This window comes from Scyliorhinus torazame, chromosome 28 (assembly GCF_047496885.1).
Source record: "Scyliorhinus torazame isolate Kashiwa2021f chromosome 28, sScyTor2.1, whole genome shotgun sequence".
Classification (NCBI taxonomy): Eukaryota; Metazoa; Chordata; class Chondrichthyes; order Carcharhiniformes; family Scyliorhinidae; genus Scyliorhinus; species Scyliorhinus torazame.
In genome coordinates, this window is record NC_092734.1 from 31,028,094 (window position 1) to 31,053,513 (window position 25,420).

The 25,420-nt window shown below is 44.8% G+C and overlaps 1 protein-coding gene across 5 annotated transcripts in view; it reads right to left on the minus strand.

The window, feature by feature from the left end:
- Positions 1 to 1,576: 1,576 nt before the first annotated feature.
- The window catches only part of sec31b (SEC31 homolog B, COPII coat complex component), a 138,993-nt gene continuing 115,149 nt past the window's right edge, over positions 1,577 to 25,420 (minus strand). For all 5 annotated transcript variants that reach the window (XM_072491799.1, XM_072491798.1, XM_072491801.1 and 2 more), the window contains 5 exons: positions 24,967 to 25,025; positions 16,761 to 16,907; positions 12,390 to 12,509; positions 4,973 to 5,044; positions 1,577 to 3,121 (listed from right to left, as the gene is read on the minus strand). In XM_072491799.1, the coding sequence (XP_072347900.1) occupies positions 2,942 to 3,121; positions 4,973 to 5,044; positions 12,390 to 12,509; positions 16,761 to 16,907; positions 24,967 to 25,025 (578 nt within the window). In that variant the 3' untranslated portion in view covers positions 1,577 to 2,941. The remainder of the gene's footprint in view (positions 3,122 to 4,972; positions 5,045 to 12,389; positions 12,510 to 16,760; positions 16,908 to 24,966; positions 25,026 to 25,420) is intronic.

Sequence of the window (25,420 nt, forward strand, 5' to 3'; positions counted from 1 at the left end):
ATTGACAGGTGGACTGTTGTTGTTGTTTGGGGTGGTGGGAGGATGGGATCGTTGGTATTGTTAAGGGGATTGATTTTGTATTTGTTACCGTTTACTGTTTGTGGGAGGGGTGTAAATTTTGAAGGGAAATGTGAAAATGGAGAATAAAAACATTTTTTAAAAAAAGTTTGCCATTTAGTACATTAAATGTACTTTATTACTCCCAAGTTGTTGAGATTGAATTTTCTTTTTGAAATGAGTTTCTTTTCCGATATCTGGATAAATTGGAATTTCATCCTTAAGAAACGCTATATGTCCACATTGACTCTTGCCAATTTCTATTGATGCACAATAGAAAGCATCTTACCTTGCTGCATCACAATCTGGTATGGCAACTGCTTGGCTCAAGGCCGTAAGAAACTACAGAGTCATAAGCCGGTTTCGATCCACAGTCCAAAGATGTGCAGGTTGGGTAGATTGGCCGTGCTAAAATATTTCCTAGTGTTCAAAGATGTGTAGGTTGGGGTGCAGGGATAGGGTGGGGCAGTGGGCTTAGTGCAGGGTGCTTTTTTTGGACGGTCAGTACAGAGTGGGCCGAATGGCCTCCAGCTGCACTGTAGGGATTCTATGATGTGCAGTTCGTTCTTTTACTTTGAAACCGCATTGAGGGGAGTGTTTGAAGGGGCAGCACGGTAGCATAGTGGTTAGCACAACTGCTTCACAGCTCCAGGGTCCCAGGTTCGATTCCCAGCTTGGGTAACTGTCTGTGTGGAGTCTGCACGTTCTCCCCGTGTCTGCATGGGTTTCCTCCCACACTCCAAAGATACGCAGGTTAGGTGGATTGGCCATGCTAAATTGCCCTTACTGTCCAAAATTGCCCTTAGTGTTTGGTGGGGTTACTGGGTTATGGGGATAGGGTGGAAGTGTGGGCTTGGGTAGGGTACTCTTTCCAAGAGCCGGTGCAGACTCGATGGGCCGAATGGCCTCCTTCTGCACTGTAAATTCTATGGAAAAAAACAGTGATTGCCCTTCATCCAGTAAAAATGAACGTGTTATAGAATCCCTACAGTGCAGGAGGCCATTTGGCCCATCGAGTCTGCACTGTCCCTATCTCCTAGTCTCTTGAACACGAAGGGCAATTTAGCATGGCCAACGCACCTAACCTGCACATATTTAGACTGTGGGAGGAAACTGGAGCACCCGGAGGGAACCAATGCAGACATGGGGAGAACATGCAAACTCCAGTCACCCAAGGTGGGAATCTAACCGGGTCCCCGGCGCTGTGAGGCAGCAGTGCTAACCACTGTGCCACCGTGCTGCATATGTTGATACCCAGATGTATAGAGTGTCACTGAAATGGTGGGATTTGAACCTGGGTCCCCAGAGAATTACCTGCGTCTCTGGATCAAGTGTAAGTGATACAGCAACAGTACCATTTTATCACCACCACCTCGTACCAGCCTCCCTGAACAGGCGCCGGAATGTGGCGACTAGGGGCTTTTCACAGTAACTTCATTTGAAGCCTACTTGTGACAATAAGCGATTTTCATTTCATTTTCAGCTCCAAAATCCTTATATTTCCAAAACTGAGACAAGGTTTCAATTGAAAAACTTTATTCTTTTTTCATATACACAATATTGAATGAAAAAATGTGTTATTGTGGCAATAAGTTCATAAATATCTGTGCGGACAAGGCAGCATTTATGCATTTGAGTGCCTCTGAGGCACAGTAACTGGGTTCTTTGTGCAATCATAAAAAGCTGCTTACACTGATATCACCAAAATAACTAGAACATTTCCACAGGACAAACTGTGTCCGACTGGTGGCTATTTTATCTATAGTAGAATCCACTGGGATCTATTGGGACAACAATGGGCAACAGACAGAGAGACCAAATATCTCACTGGGGTAAGTTGCGAATCATGAGTGCAAAGAATAAGACCGTAAAGTGTCCTGGCGTTTGCAAAGATTTCCAACGCAGTGTGCGTTTTATAAAAATAAGCTCAGCTCGCATTGTTGTGCCAACTTTAGTTCTATAATTCAAGCTGGCAGCCAGATCCCACAACGTCAGTCACCACGCTCATCTCCTGTAATCAGACCATCAAAATCGCCACCATGATGATGATGATTATCTGGATGTGTACAGTGTGGCATTTGATAGGTTTCAACCTCTCCCCAAACCCACGGTTTAGAAGACATTTGAATGAGAAAGGGGCAACGCTTTCCTCCGTTCAGATAAAGAAAATTCATTCGCTCAAACTTTTCCAGGTTACACAAAAGAGCAACTCCGAGCTGAAATGTTTGGTTGTCGCCTTGCATGCCCACACGTTGCACCCTCCGATGAGTGGGGCACAGAATCGGGAAGGATTCCTGTTTTCCCATCGCCTCCCATCTGGCTGATTCATAAATTTCAAATGAAGCTAATTTACTTGATTGCACCTCTGTCCATGGCAGTGTTACTGACAGCAACAGTTTAACCAGCATTGAAGTAACTCCTGCCCATACTCTAGCTATTTGTGGGACATCAGTGACTGCAGGGTGAGAAAATGGTGTCCCTCGACACAAAGCGCTGTACAGGTGTCTTATGACTGCCCAATTGACCTTTAGTAAACAAGCAGTTTACGTCTATTACAAGGCAACTACAATCCAGAAGCTCGGAGTCTGGAGCCTGCCAATGGGTGTTTATTGGAGAACTTTCTGAAGAGAACTGTAACGTTAGAAATGAACCAGATTCAACCTGGTTCAAGCTCATTTAAAAGCCAAGAACCCAAGATGGTGGCATTTCACAGATACAAAAGCTGAACTTTCAAAAGAGAAGCTTCACTAAATGTCGCAAACGTCAACACTTTCTTCATATTCAACGAATCAAAACACTGAAGGAAAAAGAAAAGCAAACAATTCAACCATCCCAAGTTGCCCTCATCCTCAAGTCAGTGTGAAACTCGGCAGCGGCAGCTTCCTCAGATGTTGAGCTTGTTCGCAATGGTCACCACCACTTTCAGGACTGGCATGAAGGCAGAGATCTCGCTGAAATTGCTGCTGCTCACAACGTGCGTATGGACAGCTAGCGCCTGCTGATAATTGCATTCCTCAATGTTCCGCACAATCTCGTGCAGTCCGCTCAGAATGTGAGGGGAAAGCTGGGCAACAGAAAATACAATTGTTGTCAATGGTTCCGAACAGCAGTGCTTGCAAAGTGTTAACCTCCTTAACCAAACCCCACCCCCGCCCAAATGAGCACATGCCGACAGACGAATACCGTCAAACTACGCTGCAGAACGTACCATTCATATAACGGGACCAAAGAGCAGCATCGGACCAGCTCCAGGTTCCCATCCCAATTATGGGGACCTTTCATTAGAACCACCAAGATGCAAACAACTATTAGTTTATCTGATGTGTCAGGTATGATTTTGGAGCGATCGCAGATGGCGGCTGCTTTTAATCCTCTAACAATGTAGCCTTTCATTCAGCATTATCGCCTTGGCTCTTGTGGCCACTCAAGTTTCCTTACACAAATATATCTAGTAAAGTGCACTGAACTTGTCACTAAACCTAATCTCAGCTTTAATTATTCCAGCCCAGAGAGGTTTGAGATGATCATTGTTGGCTCGGCCCTGTTATGTTTAAGGGCATCTCTCAGAAAGAAAACACGTACAAATGGTGCAAAGAATGGATTTTAAAAAAATATATGCAAAAGCCAAAACTCACTCAAGGTCTCTTGACAGTCTCCGATCTATCCCAGATTCGCTGAGCTCAGCAAAGAGCGAGGGTAGGTGAACCACAACAGCCCTTGGGGCAGAAACAGGACAAGAATTTTTTTGTTCATGGGATTTGGGCATCACTGGCTAAGCCACCATATATTGCCCATCCTTAGTTTCCCTTGGGAAGGTGGTGGTGAGCCTCCATCTTGAACCGCTGCAGTCCCAGTGGCATAGGTACACCCACTGTGCTGTGAAGGAAGGGAGTTCCAGGATATTTCCCCAGCGACAGTGAAGGAGCTGCAATGTAATTGCCGGTCAGGATGGTGTATGGCTTGCAGGCGAACAAGCAGATGGTGGTATTCCCATTCATCTGTTGCCCTGGTCCTTCTAGGTGGTAGGAATCAAGAGTTTAGAAGGTTCTGTGGAAGGAGCTTTAACAAGCTGCTGTACCTCAACATGCACGTGCTGCTGCCACTCTGTGCCTGTGGAGGACGGAGCGAGGAGTTAAGCTGGTGGATTGGGGCGTCTGTTGAGTGGGCTCCTTTGTTCTAGATGGTGTCCAGCATCTCCAATGTTCTTGGAGATGCACTTGTCCAGGCATGTGATGAGTATTCCATCACACTCCTGATTTGTGCCTTGTAGACGATGGACAGGTTTTGAGATGTCAGGTGGTGAGACATTTGCTGCAGACTCTGACTTGCAATTGTGGACTGTATTTATATCCAGTTAAATTTCTGGTCAGGAGGGAATTAAACCCATGCTGCTGGCCTGGTTCTGCATTACAAGCCAACTGTTTAGCCCACTGTGCTAAACCAGCCCCTAAACTTAACGAAGCTAACAAAAGATATCTTTTGTTACCTTACTGTAGTGTGTTTGGTAGAACTACTGTATGTAACATGCATTACTCAATCCAGTTGCAGCAGAGGCTTTCTGCACCTCGATGAAGAAGGCTCAAAGTCGTCCAGAGGTATTGAAAGGTTTATGGAGTAACAGAATTTAACAACTGCGTAAGTTCTTACTTTAAGATCAATACCAGTAGAAAGGTTACAACGTTTATATACAGTAGCTATGTCTGACCACACTAGTAGCCCTGAGCTAGATCTATGCTCCTGCTCTCTTCACAGTATAATCACCAAGAGAGGCAGAGAGCCGCTTGCGTCTGGCTTTTATACCCGCCAGTGCTGCCCCCTAATGGGTCAATTTCCCATTAACCCCTTATGTACATACCCATGTAAAGATCACTACACATGCCTCACCATAATCTCTGCTTAAAGCGTTCCTGCTTACCGTCTGCTCCCGCAGTTTGTCGTACAGGTAATCCAGTCGCTTTGCAGCGTCATCCAGCTTTCTCTTCGTTTGCTGTGGAATGATTCAGAATTCATCCAGTGAGTGTGATTCAGGGTGGAAACAGGGGCAGCCAGTATTCCATAACAGTCCTGCCTCAGAGAATGAAGCTATTCAAACCTCAGCCTCGGCAATTTTTAAGATTAAGTTGGTGCGCGATGTTTTGCTTTTTGCATGCAGTGCATAGAAATAGACAAGGCACAAAACGCAATCTTTCCATAAATCACCAGAATAATCAATCACCATGATGCATTGCTGATGATTTAACGCAGATTGCTGTGAAATTGGTTCACAGGTACATATCACACCTGGCAGACTCACTCACTTAGTCACTCTCATACACACTCAACTCACACACATACTCCCTCACGCACAAAAATATTATGTTACAGAATTAATTTACTTCTGTCTCCAGGTTTCAATTCCTTGGATTGGCAACATCCAGAAGTGCAAAATTCTCCCAGCTCCGTAATTCGGGTGCGATAGGATATAGTGCAGCAATGGAAAGCTGAAGTGATTATCCTCTATTGGGCTGTTTTTTAGACAGGGATTTAAAAAGAAAATATGACTGTTTTCAGATATCGATGGCGAGTAATCTGGCAGTCAACACTGGCTGTGCAGTGAGATACATGTAGCCTTGTAACACTTGGATTCAACTTTTTTCTGTGTCAACCAAAGATGCCAGGTGATGGTAGAGGACAGGACGCAGCCATGCCTGAAGAGTAGGTGAGGTGAATGAGGAAGTAATTGGCTGTGTGGATCCCAAAAGCTTGAAGATCATGAGAAGATGAAGACCAAGTGAAGCGAGGGCACCCACATTTCTGAAGTTCTGCAAAAGAACTATTGAGTACGAGACTGGGGGAATTAGTATTTATTTGAAACCACTTAGAATGTAGGAAAGGTTGTCTGTATGACAACGAAGAAACACGGCAGCACAATGGTTAGCACTGCTGTCTCACAGCGTCAGGGACCCGGGTCAATTCTGGCCTCGGGTCACTATCTGTGTGGAGTTTGCACATTCTCCAAGTGTCTGTGTGGGTTTCCTCCGGGTGCTCCAGTTTCCTCCCATAGTCCAAAGATGTGCAGGTTAGGTTACAGGGTTAGGAAGGGGAGGTGGCCAGGGAGAGTGTTCTTCAGAGGGTCAATGCAGACTTGATGGGTTGAATGGTCTATAAGGATTCTATGGAAAAGAAGCAAAGACTCTGAAAATTACTGACCATGGTACCATTCAATTGGATGGGAAGCGGAGCAGGATTAGACGGAGAAGTAAAAAGGTGGGGAGTGAATCCCGGCCCCAGGTCACTGTCCGTGTGGAGTTTGTACATTCTCCCCACGTCTGTGTGGGTTTCACCCCCACAACACAAAGATGTGCAGGGTAGGTGGATTGGCGACGCTAAATTGCCCCTTAATTGGAAAAAATAATTGGGTACTCTAAATTAAAAAAAAAAAAGATTTTTTTTTTTTAAAAAGGTGGGGAGTGGGTGCAGATTATGCAAAATTGAGATTGATGGATATATCATAGAATTTACAGTGCAGGAGGCCATGCGACCTATCGAGTCTGCACCTGCTCTTGGAAAGAGCACCCTACCCAAGCCCACACCTCCACCCTATCCCAGTCACCCCACCCAATATATAGATGCAAAAAGAACCGTCCATTCGAAAGGATTATTTAAAAGTAAGTGGAACATATTTTGAGCGCTCTCGATTAAGGTAAGGGTTGCATAGAGAAAAAGAACTATGCAGTGCAAGGATAAACTGACCTTCTGGAGACAGTTTTGCTTTGGAGATGTGAAACTTTACACTTAAGGCAGAGATTGCAAGGCCAAAAATGTTACAGGATGAGGAATGCTGTGGGGGGTGAGTTTACCAAAGCGAAGAGATGGCATCTGTTGGTTAGATTTACAAATGAACAAAAGTCTTTGAGCAACTAAAACAAAATTTTAACTGTTCCGCTGAAATAAATCAAACTATTGTGATTCAGCCACTTCAAGAGGGAAAGGTTGAGTATAATGGGAGTTCTTGACTGCATAGAGGTATCAATGGGGATGTGAATGAGGATGAACAGTGAGTGGAGACAGTCAATAATATGAAGAGCGAGTTGGAAACTGGAAAAGCTTTGGGATACCCAGGTTAAGGGAAAGAGAGTCAGACAGGCAGCCATCCACAGCAATTTGAGAAAACTAGACAGACATCAACATAGCAAAGCCAAGATGATACCTTGCTTGGAAATGTATGGTTTAAAAAAAATGGAAGCATTAATGTCCAAAGCAAAGAGTGATTCATCAATGAATTTCAAATGCAGGACTTCAGACAGTAACTAATGTAGCTATGGCAACAACCGGTTGAAAGGCGTTCTGAAAACCATCCTGCACATCATGAGGTGCTGATGAAACTATATTGAATCACGTTCCTGTACAATAGTCTGTTCTGCTGATGGTTATATCAAGTGGTGCAGCATATGGATTCTGCTGGAAATAAGCAACTTGCGCTCTTCTTTTAATAAAATATCTCGAGTCACTTTAGTAAAGATCAGAGCACAAGGGGAGGGGAGAATATTTGACAGATGTCCGAAGGTTCAATGGAAGTGCTTTTTTGTTAAAAGTGAGAGCGGTAGAAAAGCCACAAGAGTTTAAGGAAATAGCGCCAGAACACAAAGGCGCCAACACCAATGATGGGTCAGGTGCGAGGGACCCAGAGAGAGAGCAGAGTTGGAAAAGCAAAGAGCGAGTCTGAGAATATCGATAATACCATTGGGCAGCACGGTAGCATTGTGGATAGCACAATTGCTTCACAGCTCCAGGGTCCCAGGTTTGATTCCCGGCTTGGGTCACTGTCTGTGCAGAGCCTGCACATCCTCCCAGTGTGTGCGCGGGTTTCCTCCGGGTGCTCCGGTTTCCTCCCACAGTCCAAAGATATGCAGGTTAGGTGGATTGGCCGTGATAAATTGCCCGTAGTGTCCAAATTTGCCCTTCGTGTTGGGTGGGGTTACTGGGTTATGGCGATAGGGTGGAGGTGTGGACCTTGGGTAGGGTGCTCTTTCTAAGCCGAATGGCCTCCTTCTGCACTGTAAATTCTATGACTAAATCTATGACTATCAGTAAAGCTGAGGAGGGAAGTGGAACCGAGACAAGGATATTGAAGATGGAAAGGAAGTGAATCCAGGGAGGGTGCAGACTCTGGAAAGGTTGGCCCAGGTCTCGACTCTCTGTCTCTTAAAAGGCATTGACAGCAGCACAGTAGCACAGCTCCAGGGTCCCAGATTCGATTCCCGGCTTGGGTCACTGCCTGGGCGGAGTTTGCACGTTCTCTCCGTGTCTGCGTGGGTTTCCTCCGGGTGATCCGGTTTCCTCCCACAAGTCCCGAAAGACGTGCTTGTTAGGTGAATTGGACATTCTGAATTCTCCCTCAGTGTCTCCGAACAGGCGCTGGAGTGTGGCGACTAGGGGCTTTTCACAGTAAGTTCATTGCAGCGTTAATGTAAGCCTACTTGTGACAATAAAGATTATATGCTGGGAGACAGAAGTTCTGAAGAAGGGTCATACTCCACTTGAAACGTTAACTCTGTTTCGGTTTCCAGACCGGATGAATTTTTCCAGTACTTTGTGCTTCTCTTTAAAGAGGCAACAGAGGCCACGGAAGACATGGGCAATAGGTTTGGTGATTACAATGCAGGTGACAGAGCTCTGCATGATTAAACTTTATGTAGGGCACAGTACAGGAGACTGGTAAGGTGAGTGTTGGAAGAAATGAGATTTTGTGATGATAAAGGTATGGATAAGAGTTGGACCTGTTCGGGGCTGAGCCGGAGATAAATTCCTAAAGAAAAGGTTGGTACTGTAAGGCATTAATAAGGGCCAGAGTAATATTCAACTTTCCCATTCTAGTTTAAGCACCTCAGGGGGGTTGAAGAGGCATCACCCAGGTTTCTTTCCTCCAAAACTGTCTTGTGCTTTGTATGTTTTGTCTCCACCCCCAAAGTGGCCTTCGAGTGGACTGTCTATGTATTGTGATGTAGAAGGCACTGCAGTTTTGTGGGCTTGGATGGGTTTTCCAATACCGTCACTGGTGCACGTTTGCACAATTATTTCATACACAGGTTGTGGGGCGGAAGCTTTGCTGGATTATTTTGCATAGGCGGACGGTAGTGGTCTTGGCAATGGATCAAGGTTCAAGCAAGCCACAAATCCTGAGCAGCTCAGGGCTCAAACTGAATAAGCAGTTAGAATGGGGCGGTTTGGATCACCTACTTAGAAGCAAAGGTTCTTCAGTAATTTGCTGTTTTATTGACTAAATCTTTTACACCAGTCAGCCCAAGGCATTGAAATAATGTGGCACATATTTTGGTCCAGAAATAAAACAGTGAATTAACAGTACACTCAGTCATAAATTGTATGGTCGAACACGTCACTACAGCTGTAAGAGCATGTGCGATATCAATGTATTGGCCAGAATAGTTCCTTCATATTAATACCGCAATTATAACCTTGCCTCAGAAGGTTAATATGACATTTCTAACACATTGCAAGGTGTTCATTATGAACACAGGGCATTCAGCTTCCAGCTCGCTTCAATTCTACTGGCTATTTTGGCAGCGGCCTGGAGATAAATGTCAACAGATCAAGACCGAGCTGTGCACAAATAAAGTTGAGTAATTTTCTACACTATCCCTTCCTCCCACCCCATAACAAAAACAGTGGATTTACTTAATCAGAGCACGGGAAACCTTAATTGGAATTTGCGTCTGATAAAGTCATCATCCAGATGCGGAAAATCTCCCATCAGTGAGTGTGGTTTCTAGAAATAATCCGGATAAAGTACAAGGCTCCAGTCTCAACTCGGGTTCTTCAGCACTAAATCCAATTTGAGCAGTGGGGCACCCTTGCCACCCAGGAAGGGGAGGCTCCACAATCACACTACCCGTGAGTGCTGCACTAAGACCTACGCACCAAATCTTTTGAGCAAAATGTTTCTTTCCTGACAGATTATCATATTAAAATGCTCTGCGGTGCAAAGTGTTCTAACAAAAATATCTAGCTGCATTTTGATAACGCACAATTTGTAGAAAATTTACAGTTTTGAAGCTCTCTATTTTTCATGGAGTGTGGGCATCACTGGCAGAGCCCGCATTCAATGCCCATCCCTAATTACCTTTGACCATTTCAGAGGGAGTCTGGAATTCACCGCCCGAGTAGGTGGTGGAGGCAGAGACCCTAAACTCGTTTAAAAAAGTACCTGAATCTGCAACTTAAATTCTGTAAGCTGCAGACCAGGTGCAGGAAGATTGGATTGGTCCTCGGGCTGGCACGGATAAGTTGGGCCGAATGGCCCCCTTCTGTGCTGTAACGTGTCTATGGTTCTATGGCAATTAAGGATCAATCACATTGCTGTGGGTCTGGAGTCACATGTAGGCTGGACTGGGTAAGGACGGCAGATTTCCTTCCCTAAAGGACATTAGTGAACCAGGTGGGTTTGTATGACAATCGCTGGTAGTTTCGTGGTCATCATTACTCAGAATAGCTCCACATTCCAGGTTTATTAATCAAATTTACATTCCACCAGCTGCCGTGGGGGGAGGATTTGAACCCATGACCCAGAGTGTTAGCCTGGGTCTCTGGATTACGATTCCAGTGGCATTACCACCATCTCCCCAGGAGATGTCTATCAGCATGTTTAGGTTCAAAAAGCCTTGTGAAACAACTGTGCTTGCAGGAATTTGCAGCCAGCTTTGCGGTGCTAGGTGGGAATGATTCAATGGGATAATAACCTTATTAGGCGAACAACTCACAGGTACAATTTCCTAATTTACCCGTTGGCATTTGGAATTATCGGTAATCCAAAGGTAGAGGCACTGAGCTCTGATTCCTCTGGAAGCAGGTCCTTTGGTACGTGAAAGTTAAAAGATGGCTCTATCTGCAATTTCCTTCTGCTTACTGTAGCTAGGTAGAGAGCATGGTGCTACTGAGATAATTGCATCATGGGACGACTTCTCAGTAATCCATATTTAATAAAGGACACTTCAGAAACTCACTGCCCTGAGACTGAAAGGTATTAGATGTTAATTCACTGCCTCCAATGTTCCACGCAGTTAAGCTTTATTCTACTGTGGACTATTATGGCAGGAATGCCCTGCCTGCAACAGTAGTGGACTCGCCAACATTAAGGGCATTCAATGATCATTGGATAGACATATGGACGATAAGGGAATAGTGTAGATGGGCTTTAGAGTGGTTTCACAGGTCGGCGCAACATCGTGGGCCGAAGGGCCTGTACTGCGCTGTAATGTTCTATGTTCTAGCCAGTTTCCTGCAAAATTAATGCAAGTTACTTGAGGTGAATCATTTAAGACAAATCATTTAAGATAACTGGGAAGGCCTTTCTGTGGGAGAAGTAAATGTAAAGAGAATTCAAGCTTCTGTGTTCATAATCCTATGTGTTTGTTATGATAGATTGAAAATCCTTGAAATGGAAACCGAGTTCTATATGGGCAGCACGGTAGCACAGTGGGTAGCACTGTTGCTTCACAGCGCCAGGGTCCCAGGCTCGATTCCCGGCCTGGGTCACTGTCTGTGCGGAGTCTGCACGTTTTTGCCATGTCTGCGTGAGTTTCCTCCGGATGGTCCCACAAGTCCCGAAAGACGTGCTGTTAGGTGAATTGGACATTCTGAATTCTCCCTCTGTCTACCCGAACAGGCGCTGGAGTGTGGCGACTAGGGAATTTTCACAGTAACTTCATTGCAGTGTTAATGTAAGCCTACTTGTGACAATAATGAAGATTATTATTATTAATTTCAATCCAACTTCATGGGTACATGCACGAGTACTCCACACATCATACATACCATAATGGAAAGACGGAGGTTGAGGAGGGACCTGATTGAGGTCTACAAAATTATGAGAGGTATGGACAGGGTGGATAGCAACAAGCTTTTTCCAAGAGTGGGGGTGTCAATTACTAGGGGTCACGATTTCAAGGTGAGAGGGGGAAAGTTTAAGGGAGATGTGCGTGGTAAGTTTTTTTACGCAGAGGGTGGTGGGTGCCTGGAACGCTTTGCCAGCGGAGGTGGGAGAGACGGGCACGAGAGCATCACTTAAGATGCATCTAGACAGATATATGAACGGGCAGGGAACAGAGGGAAATAGATCCTTGGAAAATAGGTGACAGGTTTAGATAAAGGATCTGGATCGGCGCAGGCTGGGAGGGCCGAAGGGCCTGTTCCTGTGCTGTAATTTTCTTTGTTCTCTTTGTTCATAATATAACACGCACCACTTCATCACACACACACACACACACGAAACAAGCACACGGATAGGTAATCTACTTATTTCAAATGACTGGATTACTGTTTGAATAGCGACATACAGGGTCACCAGCAGCTAAAAGGCATCGCTGTACCAGCCCATCAAAGGTTGTCTTCAACACCATGTGCTCTTCTGGGATTTGCTTTTTCACAATCTTCTCTGTGGGCAGCTGCTGCAGTGGCTGCAAATGACAATGAATTAAAAAAACATAGACAGCAAATTACTGTGTAGATTACCCGTATCCAAACAGAGGGAGCTCGAGGCAAGCGGCATCGGCTGTACAGTAGCTGCACGCTTTCCACATCAAGCTACAGTTTGATGCAAAGTCAAGCACACCAGTAGTCAACTCAGCAGCAATCCCTAGGTCAATGTGCATGAATATAAAATTCATCGTAAAGTTGCTGGAAAACTTGCTGTTGTGTGTGGAGTGGATGCACAAGTTTTATACTCATGTTATTAAAGTTGTATAAAAGTTAGGCGGCATGTGGCACAGTGGTTAGCACTGCTGCCGTTGACACTGAGACCCAGGTTCGACCCTGGCCCCGGGCCGTGTGGAGTTTGCACATTCTCCCCGTGTCTGTGTGGGTCTCACCCCCACAACCCAATGATGTGCAGGTTAGGTGGATTGGCCACGCTAAATTGCCCCCTTAATTGGAACAAATAGAATTGGGTACTCTTAAATTTTAAAGAAAAGTTAGATAAAGATAGCACTAATGGAATTGTGAAATATATTAAAAATCTTACTTCTACAAAGCATGTCTATTCTGCATCCCCCCCACCCCCCGTTATTCTGCTTTTGTCACGTGTGTGAGTGTTCTGATCCATTTGTAAAATTCCTACACCCACATGGATCGGATAACCTGGTGGTTATCATACATACGAGAGTTGAGAGTTCAAATCCCAACCATAGCAAATTGTGCTAAATCTTGTAACATGTGGACTGCCACTAGACAACTGGTACAGCAATATCCTTCAGGGAAGGGGGCTGGACACCATTAAATTTAATTGCTTTAAAATGGAGACAGGATATATGGGTGGCATGATGGCCCAGTGGTTAGCTGCTGCCTCAGGGGTGCTGAGGACCTGGGTTCAAAGAACAAAGAAATGTACAGCACAGGAACAGGCCCTTCGGCCCTCCAAGCCCGTGCCGCCCGACTGAACTACAATCTTCGACACTTCCTGGGTCCGTATCCCTCTATTCCCATCCTATTCATGTATTTGTCAAGATGCCCCTTAAATGTCACTATCGTCCCTGCTTCCACTACCTCCTCCGGTAGCGAGTTCCAGGCACCCACTACCCTCTGTGTAAAAATCTTGCCTCATACTCTAAGCCTTGCCCCTCTCACCTTAAACTTATGCCCCCTAGTAATTGACCCCTCTACCCTGGGGAAAAGCCTCTGACTATCCACTCTGTCTATGCCCCTCATAATTTTGTAGACCTCTATCAGGTCGCCCCTTAACCTCCGTTGTTCCAGTGAGAACAAACCGGGTTTATTAAACCGCTCCTCATAGCTAATGCCCTCCATACCAGGCAACATTCTGGTAAATCTCTTCTGCACCCTCTCTAAAGCCTCCACATCCTTCTGGTAGTGTGGCGACCAGAATTGAACACTATACTCAAAGTGTGGCCTAACTAAGATTCTATACAGCTGCAACATGACTTTCCAATTCTTATACTCAATGCCCCGGCCAATGAAGGCAAGCATGCCGTATGCCTTCTTGACTACCTTCTCCACCTGTGTTGCCCCTTTCAGTGACCTGTGGACCTGTACACCTAGATCTCTCTGACTTTCAATACTCTTGAGGGTTCTACCATTCACTGTATATTCCCTTCCTGCATTAGACCTTTCAAAATGTATTACCTCCCATTTGTCCGGATTAAACTCCATCTGCCATCTCTCCGCCCAAGTCTCCAAATAATCGAAATCCTGCTGTATCCTCTGACAGTCCTCATCACTATCCGCAATTCCACTAACCTTTGTGTCGTCTGCAAACGTACTAATCAGACCAGTTACATTTCCCTCCAAATCATTTATATATACTACAAACAGCAACGGTGCCAGCACTGATCCCTGCGGAACACCACTGGTCACAGCCCTCCAATTAGAAAAGCATCCTTCCATTGCTACTCTCTGCCTTCTATGACCTAGCCAGTTCTGTATCCACCTTGTGAGCTCACCCCTGATCCCGTGTGACTTCACCTTTTGTACTAGTCTACCATGAGGGACCTTGTCAAAGGCCTTACTGAAGTCCATATAGACAACATCCACTGCCATACCTGCATCAATCATCTTTGTGACCTCCTCGAAAAACTCTATCAAGTTAGTGAGACACGACCTCCCCTTCACAAAACCATGCTGCCTCTTACTAATACGTCCATTTGCTTCCAAATGGGAGTAGATCCTGTCTCGAAGAATTCTCTCCAGTAATTTCCCTACCACTGACGTAAGGCTCACCGGCCTGTAGTTCCCTGGATTATCCTTGCTACCCTTCTTAAACAGAGGAACAACATTGGCTATTCTCCAGTCCTCCGGGACATCCCCTGAAGACAGCGAGGATCCAAAGATTTCTGTCAAGGCCTCAGCAATTTCCTCTCTAGCCTCCTTCAGTATTCTGGGGTAGATCCCATCAGGCCCTGGGGACTTATCTACATTAATATTTTTCAAGACGCCCAACACCTCGTCTTTTTGGATCACAATGTGACCCAGGCTATCTACACCCCCCTTCTCCAGACTCAACATCTACCAATTCCTTCTCTTTGGTGAATACTGATGCAAAGTATCTCGCCCATTTCCTCTGGCTCCACACATAGATTCCCTTGCCTATCCTTCAGTGGGCCAACCCTTTCCCTGGCTACCCTCTTGCTTTTTATGTTCGATCCCGGGTCACTGTCCGTGTGGAGTTTGCACATTCTCCCCGTGTCTACGTGGGTCTCATCCCCAAAGATGTGTAGGGTAGGCGGATTGGCCACGCTAAATTGCCCCTTAATTGGAAATTTTAAAAATAAAATAAACAAAATGGAGGCAGGTGAAATCAACACGACTGAATTAAAGGAGGCAACACCAGGCTAACGAGAGTCAAAATGTCAGTGTGAAAAGAGGAGCACATTTCCTTTTATCCCTTCGCCCAAAAGACAGTGATCCCTCCACCTCCATCAGCCAGTGCGAAATTTGAAGAATCTAATCAGTTTGCTCTACCGTCCACATTCCATTTTCCTTTATTTCTTAAACAAGAACTAACCATTCTAATTGGGAGAATGAAGTTGAAAATGGACTATTAAACAGTGATTTCATTAGGGTGGACACTGGATCCACAACATGTTCATCAGTAGCCACTTTAGAATGAACACCCAAGATGATTCTTTTGTCCTGCTTAATCTGTATATATGCCACTTTTGGGATAGTGGTGATACTACAGCATCTGCAATTTATCTCCCATGCTCAGTATCTATGTAATTAATATTGTTTGGATCTATGATGTCCACAGCTGAGGCAAATAAAGAATATAGGAAGGGTAACTTGAAGATTGGCCAAAAGAGCTGGCTTGAAGGAAGGGCTTGATCTGAGAGGCAGAGGGGTTTAGTGAGGCAATTTCAGACTTAACGCCACCAATGAGAAGGAGAAAAGTACGTTGGGTATGGAAAAGGCCAAAGTTGGGCAATACAGAGGCAGCCGAGATTTGTAGGACTGGAAGAGGTTTCGGAGAATGAGAGGGGCAAGGCCATGAAGTGCGTTGACTACAATGGGAATCTTAAATTTGAGGCATAGATATCCCGGGAGCCCATCATGCAGAAGAGCGATGGACAAGACAGACTTGGGAGCTGGAGCTTATGAAGGTAGGAGAAATGGAGTCGTCCGAGAGCGCACTTGGAAGTCACATTTCTTGAATTGAAAGAAGTATAGGTGAGCAGTAAATAGATGGAGGAAGAAGTAGAGAACGGTGATGCTTTTGGAGGTGAGGGTACATGGTCTTTGAGATAGAGAGAATGTGCAGTTGGAAGTGCAGCTCAAACTTCCAACAGGAAACGCAGGTTGCGGTCGGTCTTGTTCAACTTGAAACAACAGCGAGGAAACAAGTTGAATGGTGGCATAGACGACAGACACATGGGCTTGTGCCTTCCATGATAACCTCGGCAATACCCTCAGTTTTGGGAACATCTAATCCACATTCAATAAATGTATTTTGCTTCACAGAATATTGCTGCTGTGTTAAAAGTTCCCAAGTTGCTATAAGGAATCTGAGAGGAGGTCTGCAATTATATATTGATGCAACAGTCTCTTTTTTGACCGCCATGCTCATGTGGTCATTGAATATTGTTTTCCCCTTGTATATTATAGCATCTTAAAGAATAACGAGGCATTCCCACCTCTCATTAATTATGCCACAGGCACAATTTTGGTGCTAATTGGGAGAAGGAAAGCTGCGAACGCACCTGTAAATTGGCCTCTTTTGGAGCACCGGGCGGCCCTTGACTGATTTCCTGAGGAGTGAAACCCTGGGGTCGGAGCTGTTGGATATCTGTGGAGAAATTCACGACGGGCGCAGTAATGGGAGCCGGAGGAGTGTAGTTATCAGGTAGCTGGAAGATTATATAGAGAGCATGTTATGAATTAGCAAACGTATAAAGGCCGCCAAGCTACCAAGAGAACAGATTGGAACAGGGCTCAAAAAGATCAGAATACTGATCATTTCTACACACCAACTAGCGATACAACATCAATACAATTTTTGCATGACGCCTGACAGAAAGATACTTCCGGTTAAAAAAAACATAACTAAGGGTGGCACAGTGGTTAGCATTGCTGCCTCACGGCGCTGAGGACCCGGGTTCAATCCTGGCCCAATGTTCAATCCTGGCCCCAGGTTCAATCCTGGCTCCAGGTCACTGTCGACGTGGAGTTTGCACATTCTCCCCGAGTCTGCGTGGGTTTCGCCCCCACAACCCAAAGATGTGCAGGGTAGGTGGATTGGCCACGCTAAATTGCCACTTAATTGGAAAAAAATAATTGGGTACTCTAAATTTATTTTTAAGAAAAGGCAACAACTCATTTCATTGTAAGGTCAAGTCTGGCCGTAGTTCTATAGGGCAGCACGGCAGCACAGTGGGTAGCACTGTGGCTTCACAGTGCCAGAGTCCTAGGTTTGATTCCAGCTTGGGTCACTGTCTGGGGAGAGTCTGCACGTTCTCGGTGTCTGCATGGGTTTCCTCCAGGTACTCCGGTTTCCTCCCACAAGTCCCGACAAATGTACTGTTAGGTGAACTGGACATTCTGAATTCTCCCTCCTTGTACCCGAACAGGCGCCGGAATGTGGCGAATAGGGGCTTTTCACAGTAACTTCATTGCAGTGTTAATGGAAGCCTACTTGTGACAATAAAGATTATTAAGATAATAGCATACTAAAACCGGATTTTGTAAAATTCCATTGTCCATGGCAGTGGCGCAGTGGTTAGCATTGCTGCCTCACAGTGCCAGGGACCCAGGTTTGATTTCAGCCTTGGGTCACTGTCTGTGTGTAGTTTGCACGTTCTCCCACTGTCTGCATTGGGTTTCCTCCGGGTGCTCCGGTTTCCTCCCACAGTCCAAAGATGTGCAGGTTAGGTGGGGCTATGGGGATAGGGCGGGGCAGTGGGCCTAGGTGGGGTGCTCTTTTGTAGCCTTGGTGCAGACTCGATGGGCCGAATGGCCTCCTTCTGCACTGTAGGGATTCTATGTTTCCCGCACACACTGTGTACATGCTGAACCCCTTGTTTCAAAAATCAGCACCGGCTCCAGGTTTGTGTGAAGAGTAGCCAGGAGAATAGTGTGCAGTAGTAACAAACTCTTCTCTCTTACAAATGCAGAATATCACACTACTGTGCAACTGGGACTAATTAATTATTTGTGACAGCAGCAAAGATTTTTTTTGCTCCCTCTATAAATCTTATAATCCCTCTACAAATCAGATGATTTAGTCAAGAAAAAAATCTCTTGCTCTTTTGAACTATGCTGCAGTAATCCATGGAGGTGCACTGAATATTTCGCCAGTGTTACTATTTAAATTCCCTTTCCCAGCCTACATAAAGCACATTGTCCTTTTTGAAGTCACCCACTTGGCAGCATCTCCCGCAGTTCACAAAGGCGGGAAGGACCACTTTCTAACTCAACTAAGGTATGTTTCTGAGGTGACTGTGGACATGGTCAGGTAAGTACGATAAATCTATCGAAGGCTGAACTACTAATGACTCTTCAGTTTATAAATATTCTTACATATTTTGGAGACAGAAAACGGCAACCTGGCTACAAGTGTCACGAGTGAAAATCAAACGCCCTCTCAATTCTTCCCAAAAGCATGAAGTAGGCTTAAAGACCATTCAACGATTCAGAATTTCAAACCACGAGTATGAAACGATGGTACGACATATGGAAAACTGGGATTCAAGTACCCAAGACGTATAAAACACTTTGGATTAAGATACACGATTCTCTTCATAATGAAGAAAATGTACAAGCACATAAAAAGCGTAGAAAAGATATAGCTTCAATATGCACTCCAAATGAGCTGACGTGCAGTGCGAGGTTTGCTAGATGTTGGTGTTACTCCAAAATATTAGGGTATTTTTTATTCGTTCATGGGATATGGGCATCGCTGGCTGGGTCAGCTTTTATTGTCCATTCGTGAGGGCATTTACAAGTCAACCACATTGCTGTGGATCTGGAGTCCCATGTAGGCCTGGCTAGGCAAGGACAACAGATTTCCAAAGGGCATTAGTGAACCAGATGGGTTTTTACAACAATCGACCATGTTTTAAATTTTTTTAAATATTGAATTCAAAATTCGCAATCTGCCATGGCGGGTTTCGAACCCGGGTCCCCAGAGCACGACTCTGGGTCTCTGGGTTACTAGTCAAGTGACAATACCACTACGCCACTGCCTCCCCACATCTCATGATGGGGAATCAAGGCACCTGGACAAAATCCAAAGGACCAAATTTCTTCTGGTTCCTACTCTGCTCCTGGAGGTCAGTACTATTTCCACTACAAATGCCAAAGTCTTGGTGAGCAAGCAAAACATGATAACGGCCAAGGGAGATGGGCCTGTATTTTCCAAGAAAAAGTCTTCACGGATCTGGCAAGAAGCAGAAAAAATAACAGAGCTTACTTCTGTTGTTGTCGTTGATGAAAATCGAATTACTGAACAATATAATTTACAAATCAAAAGGCACAACGTAGTCATCGCACTCGAGAAAGAAGGAGGCGAACTTCCCAACGTGACCACCAGAAATGTATAATGTTCAAACCTTCTTGGTCCAGTCATTCATTAAGGCGAATGAAGATGCCGGAGAAAAGGTCAAGACAAACTTCAGCTGACGCCAGCCTATTGCCAAGACAGTGCGTCAGAGGTAAACTAGTGGCAGTAGCAAAGGAAATAGTTCATTTCTCATCTACATGCCTTGCCCAACATTGACAGATTCTTGATGACTTTACAAATGCCTGAACCAACCAGAGTTTTGTTCCATGGGCTATGGGCAAGCAGTTAAGCCGTCATGTCACTTTCAAACAACTGGCCAAAGGTTTGTATGATGGTCACTGTCGAGCGCAACACCTAGAGCAGGAATTATAAAAATGCATCCGATTTGAACAACAATGTTACATTATCTTTGCAGATTACCACCAAGAGGTAACAGCTTGGAAAAATACCCAGCAGTCTGCCAATAATAGGTAGGCAAAACAGTGCAGAGTTCCAGCATTCTGCATTGCTCCAATTCTTGCAGATTACCGAATTGTTCTGTCTCACCACTGACAAATGTGCCTTTAGCTCTGGAATTCCCTCCCTAAACGCATCTCAACCTCTCCATATTTGTCTCCTTCTTGAAGAGGTTTCTGAGAGCCTCTCTCTTTGACTGAACTTTTAGTCGCCTGCGCTAATATCTTTATATGGCGTGGTTGTCACATTTTGCTTGATGCTTCCATGAGCACTCCTGCTTTACAGTGCCAGGGTCTCAGGTTCGATTCCCGCTTGGGTCACTGTCTGTGCGGAGTCTGCACATTCTCCCCGTGTCTGCGTGTTTTGCCAACCTATTGTTGGCAGACTGCTGGGTATTTCCGGTTTCCTCCCACAAGTCCTGAAAGACGTGCTTTTAGGTGAATTGGACATTCTGAATTCTCCCTCTGTGTACCCGAACAGGCGCTGGAGTGTGGTGACTAGGGGATTTTCATTGGAGTGTCACTGTAGGCCGACTTGTGACAATAATAAAGATTATGATTATGAAGCGCCATGGGGATATTGTATTACGCTAAAGGCACTATGAAAATTAGTGTGTTCAAAATAACCCTTCTTTGTAAGACTGAAACGATCAAATCTGTCAAATATTGTTAAAACCTATATGGCAGTGTTCCTGCGATTTGGCTTCACGTGCTGTAAAGAGAACACAGCTGCCACCAATTATCAACTCCATTACATTCATGTTCCAGATCACAGACTAATAGCAGTTAACAGAAAACGTGGGCGGTACGGTGGAGCCTCACGGCGCCGAGGACCCGGTTTCGATCCCCGCCCCTGCGTCACTGTCCATGTGGAGTTTGCACATTCTCCCTGTGTTTGCGTGGGTTTCACCCCCACAACCCAAAGATGTGCAGGGTAGGTGGATTGGCCACACTAAATTGCCCCTTAGTTGGGAAAAAAAATAATTGGGTACTCTGAATTTAAAACACAAGTTAACAGAAAACAACCTGAAGAAGATTGCAAAGTTTGTTTAGTTGCCCTGGAAGGCAGACAATGTGGATAAACCTAACCAAGAGCTAGACAAATGTGAGGGAGTAGGCAAATGAGGGCCGCTTGTTTTCAAGACTGGTGGGATGGCTGTGGAATCTTTGCCTCCATTTTCCACTCCTGCATCTAATTTGAGCTTCGGTTTCTGCATTATAGCCGTCAGGATAACAGCAACTTAAAAGATCATTGGGATCTTCACTTTCCTTGGACATATTTGGGTTATTCTGTCCCTTGACGGTTCCCCAATCAATGTTGAAACATGCCGTTTGAAGGGTTAACATCACTGGCACAATGTTAACACATCTGACAGTAACTACAAGTGACACAGACTGACTGAACTACAGGCACTGCGGAGACATCACCACAAACTGAAATTGCAGTTAATGGTTCCATGAATCCAGAGCTAAAAGGATTTTCAGATTAACCCCCTAAGCTCATCATGTCACTCAGCTGAACTGTAAAATCTACTGAAGGCAATTATAGGCCCAGTAAGATGGAGGACAGCTTTCGCCTTCAAAACAGCCAAATCATTTCGAGCAGGACCAACAAACACTCGGTGCTTCCCCAAATAAAGTTTAACTTTGTATGAATTCAACCAGCACTCAAGCGGACTCAATTCAGATTTGGAAGTTTGATTGTTCTTATTTGATAAAATGGCTTATTTTGCTCTTGTGCTATCTGTTGGGAGCAGAGGAGAAGGAGAGATTAGGGTAGAGGATTACTGTCGACATTAAAAAAAAGATACCTCCTACTTTGACTGGCATTATAGAGCAGTATAAACGAACAACCCAAGTTTCACATGACCAGCCCTTTTCCTCCACCATCTATAATCCCTTCCTTGGATCATTCGCTTGATTCTTTCACCCAATGAAGTAGATATACTTGACAATAAAATCCAATCAAAACAAACTGGAAGCTTCAAAGGCTTTCAAATCCCATTTGTAGTTTATTCAGATCCCCCAAGGAAGCATTAGCTGCTCAGATGCTCTTCCCCACAAAAGAATTGTGTGTTCTGATCTCACCCCACAACCCCAAACAGTTACTCAAAATTGCATATCCATTAGCGTGCACAGTTTGAGATGTGCACAAATTAATGGGAATGTGGATTTAAACTTCATAGCCTGGATTTTCTGGTGTGGGTGTGGTTTAGACTTCAATGGTGAATGCGGATTCCAGGGTACGGTAGCTAACGGTTACCTAAGGCACCGCCAGATTTTTCAGAGAATGGGTTTAAATCCAGCATGTTAGTTTGAGAAATACAATTTCAAAATTAATCGGCAAATAAAAACGGATATCAATAAAAGGCAACCATGAAGCTGATAAAGACTGTAAATGACTAACTGGTTCACTCATATCCTTTAGAAAAGGGGACCTGGTGTCCTTACTATGACACCCAGTCACACATTAAAATGAGTGGCTTTTAACTGCGCTCTGAAATGGGCTAGTCAGTCGCCACATCCTCAGGGCACTTGGAATGGTGATTGGATCGAAGTCTTCAGGATATTAACAGGGACAGACAGGGTAGATAAAGATAAACTATTTCCACTGGTTGGAGATTCTAAAACTCGGGGGCACAGACTAAAAATGAGGGCTTGACTGTTCAGGAGTTATGTTGGGAAGAACGTCTTCACTCAAAGGGTTTGGAACCCTCTCCCACAAACAGCATTCGAAGCTAGAACAGTTGTTAATTTTTAATCTGAGATAGATGGATTTTTGTTAAGCAAAGATATGGGGCTTTTCACAGTAACTTCATTGAAGCCTACTTGTGACAATAAGCGATTATTATTATTAAGGGATATGGGCCAAAGACAGGTAAATGGAGTTAGGTCACAGATCAACCATGATCTAATTGAATGGCGGGACAGGCTCGAGAGGCTGAATGGCCTCCTCCTGTCCCTATATTGCTATGGATGTCACGGCACTGCATAAATGCAAGCTATTTCCTTCTTTGTTGGTGCATCTTGAACCAACTCAATTCCTCTTCTATCGTTTTACGCCTGGGTCTTCTTTTTAAAAAAAAAAAATCTCTTCATTCTCCTCCTTTTTCACATTTTCTCCCAAATTTACACCCACCAACAATAAACAATAATCAGTAACAAATATGTCAATCCCCAGATCAATAACAATGATCCCATCTTCCCACCAGACCCCAAACATTGGCCCGCATGTTCAGATAAACAAATGACAAAAAGGGATTAGGAATCACCCATAGTCACCATCAACACACACCACCCCCCTCCCCTCCCACCCACCCACCCCCCCCAACTAATGTTCGATGTTATCCAGTTCTTGAAAGTGCATGATGAATAATGCCCATGAATTGTAGAACCCCTCCATCCTTCCCCTCAGTTCAAACTTAACCTTCTCAAGAGTCAAGAATTCCAACAGGTCCCCCCGCCATACCAGGGCACAGGGTGGAGAGGCTGCTCTTCATCCCAACAGGATCCGCCTTCGGGCGATCAACGAGGCGAAGGCTACAACATCTGCCTCCGCACCCGTTTCCAACCCTGGCTGGTCTGACGAGCCTAGGTCTTCTTGCACACTGGACTCTTTCCTGGCTTCTCAAGAAAGATAAGTAAATAGGGCGCGTTGAATGCTTTTAACAAGGGATTTAGTTCCCAGACAGAGTGGGCAGATTTGTGGTGGAAAATATAAAATGACTGTGCTCAGGCAGGGTGGTGTACGGTTCAGGCAGTCATTGGCTCAGCTAATCTGGAGCTCTCCCAGTAACACTTGTCAGATATTAAATGATAATACGTGAATTTTCCAAGAACAAAGGTCGGCTTTTCACGTAATCTCAAAAGACGTGTGCAAAAGGATGAAGATGCAAAAGGTTAGGGGCTGAGAGGATGTTTCCCCGCTGGGGGACATCTAGAACTGGCGGGCACAGTTTCAAAATAAGGGAGTCGCCCATTTAAGACAGGGACGAGGAGGAATTGCTTCTGTCCGAGAGGGTTGCTCATTTTTGGCATTCTCTCCCTCAGAGAGCAGTGGAGATTGGGTCATTGAATATATTCAAGGCAAGAAGGTTGAGTTGAAGCCACAATCACATTATCCATGACCTAATTGAATGGCACAGCAGGACAGAGGGGCAGAATGACCTGCTCCCGTTCCTATTTCTCATGTTATATTCTTAAAGATAGGTCAAAGCAATATTTCACAAGTGGAGCCACATGATGGGGGTCATACAGAAATACAGAAGTACTATTTACATGGGTGCGACAATTCGCAAGAAATCCCCGTTATTGTAAGAGCGATATGTCCAAATTGTTACTATCCAGCAGCAAAAGAACTTAATTTTAGTTAATATAAGTTTGACACGAAGGCAAGAAGGCCACTTCAACAAGATCCAGTTTCCATTGCAAATGTTTTTGGAAATATTATTTTGAGGCTTAAAATGGTGGACACCAACATTACTCCCCCATCCCCTCCAAGCCCAAGTTTTAACATTTTACACTTCCTTTGACACGGCTGATGTTGGAAGACTTGCAAATGAGGAAAAACTCAATCATGTGGCAAAATACGCAGCAGTAATTCATATTTTAGAAACCTACTTCAGTCAAGCGGAAAAGTATCACTTTTGTGTCAACGCAGCTTTGGGGTGATAAACAAACGGTGGAGCTTGTGTGCAAGGAAGGACAGGTCAGTCTGCGTGTGTGTGTGTGCGCGCAGTGAATGATGCCAGAGTGTCCAATGGAGTGGAGGAAATTGGAAAGTGAGACCATGGGAATAATGTCCTAGTTACGGCTCCTATTTGCCTCCTGCACGCTCCCCGTGACCACCAGAAGATGCAGAATTTCATTTGAGGTGCGAGGGTGCATAATGCCAATTGCTCGCAACGGCAGTAAAAACACAGGTTGTATGATTAGCGCGAACGTGTGACTCACCATTTTCTTTCTTTGCCCAGCCCGTACCGCAGGAGGATCATTCCATCCGTCCTGGAAACCTATTTAAAGTAAATAACATGAGACCGTGTATATGCAAAGAGACCTCGTGTGTCACACCGCTGACAAAGACGCTTTTTCAACAAAAAAAAAGTCTGCAATCACTTCAATACTATTACATCGAGCTCACTCTCGGCATTTATTGCTTTTTTATTTTGCATGATAAAAGTCAACATCGCAAAGCTTCAACGTTTTAATGCTTTCAGACACGGTCCCCTCTTGGTACCAGAGAGCACTTTAGCATAATCTACCCCCGGGCTCCCTGAACGAATCTTTGAAAAGCACTGGGTTGGGCATAATGATATATTTAAAGTTTTCCATTGCCGCCCCTGTACCATCAATGCATTGTTTGATGTACAGTCACAACCTCAAGATGAATCTCAGCAGGGACAACCTT